General features: G+C 33.5%; 1 protein-coding gene across 6 annotated transcripts in view; it reads left to right on the top strand.

Annotated features, from left to right (window-relative positions):
- Positions 1-3011, top strand: part of SGIP1 (SH3-domain GRB2-like (endophilin) interacting protein 1) — a 360328-nt gene extending 357317 nt beyond the window's left edge. For 4 of the 6 annotated variants that reach the window (XM_006862443.1, XM_006862442.1, XM_006862446.1 and 1 more), the window contains 2 exons: positions 487-651; positions 1550-3011. In XM_006862443.1, coding sequence (XP_006862505.1) covers positions 487-651; positions 1550-1572 — 188 coding nt within the window. In that variant the 3' untranslated portion in view covers positions 1573-3011. The remainder of the gene's footprint in view (positions 1-486; positions 652-1549) is intronic. The other 2 variants (XM_006862444.1, XM_006862447.1) reach the window with 2 other exon arrangements.
- Positions 3012-4725: the final 1714 nt, after the last annotated feature.

Below are 4725 nucleotides of genomic sequence, written 5' to 3'. Positions count from 1 at the left end.
GGGAGTAGAAAGCCTCATCTTTCTCCCGCGGAGCGGCATTAGCCATCTATTAATCAAAGTAGAATACTTCACTTCATTTTTTCATTTACTTATTTCAACCAATAAAGGCAGATCATTTTTCAATGAACCCTCCAAATCCAAAGCACACCTTCTTCATTTTCTCCTTTTCTATCCATTATTAGGACTTCACATTAAACAGACCATCCTTTTGGCAGAGATAAGCCTTTAATGGGTTGTTTTCTTATTCGGTATCAGATCCAATACTCTGTCTCACTTTCCCCTCATATCTGCTGATTTACACTTGGTACATGGGCAAAGGAGAAAAAATTGCTCATGAAATTTGATGATAAATTTAACTTATCGACATTTTTGTCAGTGAAACATACACTATTTCTGTGACCTCGATCTTGTAGTATTTGAATGCAATTGCCAGAATATTACGTTAACTGTTCTCTTGTAATAATACTCTTTTTTCTTTTGTTTAAGGAGTGGGCTCCTTATTGGCAAGATTCCAGTTATCTGATGGTCCAAGCAAACCTTCCCCATTGGTTGTACAGTTCACAAGTGAAGGAAGCACCCTTTCTGGCTGTGACATTGAACTTGTTGGAGCAGGGTATCGATTTTCACTCATCAAGAAAAGGTTTGCTGCAGGTAAGTGAAAAAGGGACCTTATGGGTTTCATATGTGCAAAAATAATTTTGCCTTAGTTACTCTTGTATAAAAATAAATAAGTTGTGATTTTTCTCATCTTCTTCCTCCTCTCCACTCCCAACCCCCATTTTACATCTCAATTAAAATAAAAGCAATTGGAAATCAGAAATCAGGAGGACTCTGGCCAGCTAGTCTGGCTCTGTTTTGTTTTTTTTATTTATATGAGGCCAGTCATTTGTTCCCATTGTGGCACTGAGGGCTAATGCATCAGACTGTAAAGCCATTTGAACTGCAACGTTGGCAGTTCAAGCACACCAGCTGCTCCTCAGAAACCCTGTATAGGGTCGCTGTGGGTCGGAATCGACTCAACAGCACATAACAACAGCAACTACATACTGAAAATGAAAGATTCCTGTAAACACAATGATGAAGCATTCAACTGCTAACCAAAAGGACAACTGTTTGAACCTACCAAGTAGGTCTACAGGATAAACAACTTGACAACCTGCTCCTGTAAATATTGTTGTTGTTAAATGCCGTATAGTCAGTTCCAAATCATAGCAACCCTTTATAGGCTTTCCAAGGAGCGGCTGGTGAGTTTGAACCACCGACTTTATGGTTCAAACCGACCTTATTATTTAATATAGAAATGTGAAAAGGCAAAAACTTAACTTCATATATTTTACATGAAGGGGCTTGAGGATTTTAATAGAAAAACATCTATTATCTTTTAATTCCATATTTCCACAAACTTTTTGAAGCCCCCTTGTATTAAAGTTGCACTACTGAAATATGCAATATTCTAAAGACTAGGATATGAGAAATAGGTAGTTACTTATATAATAATTGCTTTATTAAACTAATAGGTAACCTGTTAATATGCTATTTTGTTTTGCAGGAAAGTACTTGGCAGATAACTAATAAAATCTTATGCAAGGATTGGGAAGATTCATATTATGAAGGACTGTTGTATGAGAAACAGGTTTTCATTTTGATTTGATGAAAACAAACCAAAATCTGCACTTGGGATATATCTGCTGGAAATGTCAAAGACTTTCAGCAATGGTTTCCCTCACACAATACCGTGATGACCAGTCGTACAGTATTTACTTCTAGGTGTAATATCGTTAATGGTTTTAAAATGTAATTATTGTATTTGTAAATTGTACTCATTCCAGTAAGGCAGTTAGACTTTTGAGTTTTAGCATCTTACCATTCCTGAAATGGATGTAATTTAAACTGTGGTCTGTAAATTTCATAGTAGTACTGTTCAATGGCACAATGCTTACAGAGGTAGATTGCATTTTGTCAATATATAAAATCTGAATATAATATTGATAGCTGTCATAAAGGGGGTGCCACATACAAGAATATTAAGTGGAACCAGAAAAAAAAAATAATAACCTTTTATTCAGCCCTTAGTATATCTTACTCTAGTGCTAAATAAAAATTCTTATCTTCAAATGTTTAGTGAGTTTAAATTCAGAAACTATTTCAAAAAAAAAAAAAAAAAGGTTACAGCATATTCAAAAAAAAAAAAAAGCATTACCACTTTTTAAAAAGCTTTTTTTTCAAACTGCAAATTTCATAAAAATGCAAACTGTGTAAACAGGGCCTCTTATTTTTATAACTTGTGTAAAAAGGGAAAGCAATTCATATTTAAAGTTTAAGTATATGAAATTATAATCAAGAGAAAAGAAGATGCTGAAGTCTTAACTTCTCCCACTCTCTGCAGTTTAGTTAATGTGGAGATTACTGAAAAATCAGTTAGACTAAAACCAAAATTGGGATTTTAAAATTTTAAGACTTTCCATGTTTGAACTGATTAACAACTTTTGCACAATCACTCTGAATAGATGCCCTCTCCCATCGTATATAGAGGAATTATGCCTCATGTCTCCCTCTTTTTTCACAGGCATTGAAACACTGAGACTAAGAATCTCAGGAGAAAAATTTTAATCCCCTGTTTAGATACATAAGGAGATGTTTGATTGTCATCAATGATATCATTTGAGAAGGAAAATAATAAGCTTTATCAATTAATTCTATACACCTGTATTGTGCAATAAACTTCCTATTGGTTGAACAAAATATTCTTTATTAAGATTCATGATCTAAAACTATGTCTTTGCTGTTTTGGGGGAATCAAGAAGAGAGTTCTCAAAAAGTTATGTCATGATTTCACTGTTGCAAAGCTTAAACACTCTAATCACTCTTTCTATGATATGGACTTTCAGAGAAGAATTGTTCTCCTCCAGAACCCCAGCTGTGAAACCATCCTCAGTTAAGATGTGAAAATATCAGTGTCACTTCAATTATAGACCTTTGTAAAAATATAAACCAACTCCTATTTTAGGTTACACTGTGAAATAAATGGATTTCACTTTTCTTGGATTCATAATCAATGCCCATGAAAACAGCATTCAGGAAATTAAATTTTGTACTGCATTGGGCAAATAGGCTTCAAAAGATCTCTTTAAGGTGTTTAAAGTAAAGATGTCAATTTGAGGGCTAAGATGCACTTAACCTAAGCCAGGGTATTTTCAGTCATCTCATATGCATATGAAAGCATGGCATTGAATAAAGAAGATTGAAGAAGAATTGATAACTTTGAATTATGGTATTGGCAACGAATATTAAAGATACCATGGATTGTCAGAAGACCAAACAGATGTGTCTTGAAAGACGTATGGCCAGAATGCTCCTTAGAAGTGAGTTGATGAGATTTTTGTCTTGTGTACTTTGACACGGTACAGGAGGGACCAATTCCTGGAGAAGGACATCATGCTTGGTCAGCAAAAAAGAGGAAGACTCGTTAAGATGGATTGACACATGGCTGCAAAAGTGAGTTCAAACATAGAAAGTCATGAGGATGGCACAGACTGGACAGTGTTTCATTCTGTTTCATGTAAGGTCCCTATGAGTTGGAACCGACTCAACAGCACCTCAATAACAGCAATTAAATAACCGCAGTTATTAAGTTGTTACACTTATCCTCACTTGTTAAATTTTATTTTATATTCATTAGTATTTGACAAGAAAACTTTAGCCCTTTAATTTTAGAGTCAAATTAAATTTTGCAAGTCTTTTAAAATAAGATTGTGACTGGCAATAATTTATAATAGAACTTTTAAAATTAATATTTACGGTCTAGAATTAGTGCTTCTTACCAATAAAATGTTCAAAATGATATATTTTACCTTGGAACAAATCTTACTATCCCAACAGTCTCTGAATTGTCATCTCAAAGCAGTATGGGTTGGAAGTTTTTATTTAAACAAACTAATTAATATATTCATTTTAATAAAGATATGAAATTTAATTTTGAAGCCAAAATTGAAGTTCCAATTTTTTTAATTCCCACGAAACATAAGGAAATTTAGAACGATGAAACCAATTAAGAGTAAAGCAAAAAAAAATGAGATTTCTCCAGCATAGGAATATAAAACTATTTTTAAATAATCAATTCATGAGCAGCATATTAAATATTAACACAGATCTTATTAAAATATGTAAATATTATTTGTTCTCATGTCCTGAATTTTATATTTTATTTTATATAGTTCAAAAACTAATTAGTATTTCAACTGCAAGGGTTATTTTTTTCCCAAAGAATAATTTTTGTTGATATTGTAAAAATGTAACTGAAAACATAAATTCTAATACCCCTAGTAGCGTAGTGGTTACAGATCGGGCTGTGAACCGCAAGGTCAGCAGTTCGAAACTACCAGCAGTTCCACAGGAGAAAGATGAGGCGTTCTGCTCCCGTAAAGATTTACAGCCTCGGAAGCCCTGTGCAGGGGCACTATGAGTCAGAACCGACTCCACAGTACTTAACAACAACAACATTATTCAAATACTTCCAGGAACTAAATTTGAAACCATGAAAGCATTTTATAATCCTCTTAATTGGTCTTTATGAAACATAGAATGGGAGTCAGTGACTTCAAAATTATTAAACCTTGAATAACTAGAGTATCAATAAAGAATATATCCCTTCAAATACAAATTAAGCTCATATCAAGGATTTAGGTTTTGGAGTTTTGTTCTAATCTTGCAGGTTAAAATCCCCTG

Source organism: Chrysochloris asiatica, unplaced genomic scaffold (genome assembly GCF_000296735.1).
Source record: "Chrysochloris asiatica unplaced genomic scaffold, ChrAsi1.0 scaffold00048, whole genome shotgun sequence".
Classification (NCBI taxonomy): domain Eukaryota; kingdom Metazoa; phylum Chordata; class Mammalia; order Afrosoricida; family Chrysochloridae; genus Chrysochloris; species Chrysochloris asiatica.
The sequence above is the reverse complement of the archived record's forward strand: the minus strand, read 5'-3'. Positions and strand labels throughout refer to the sequence as shown.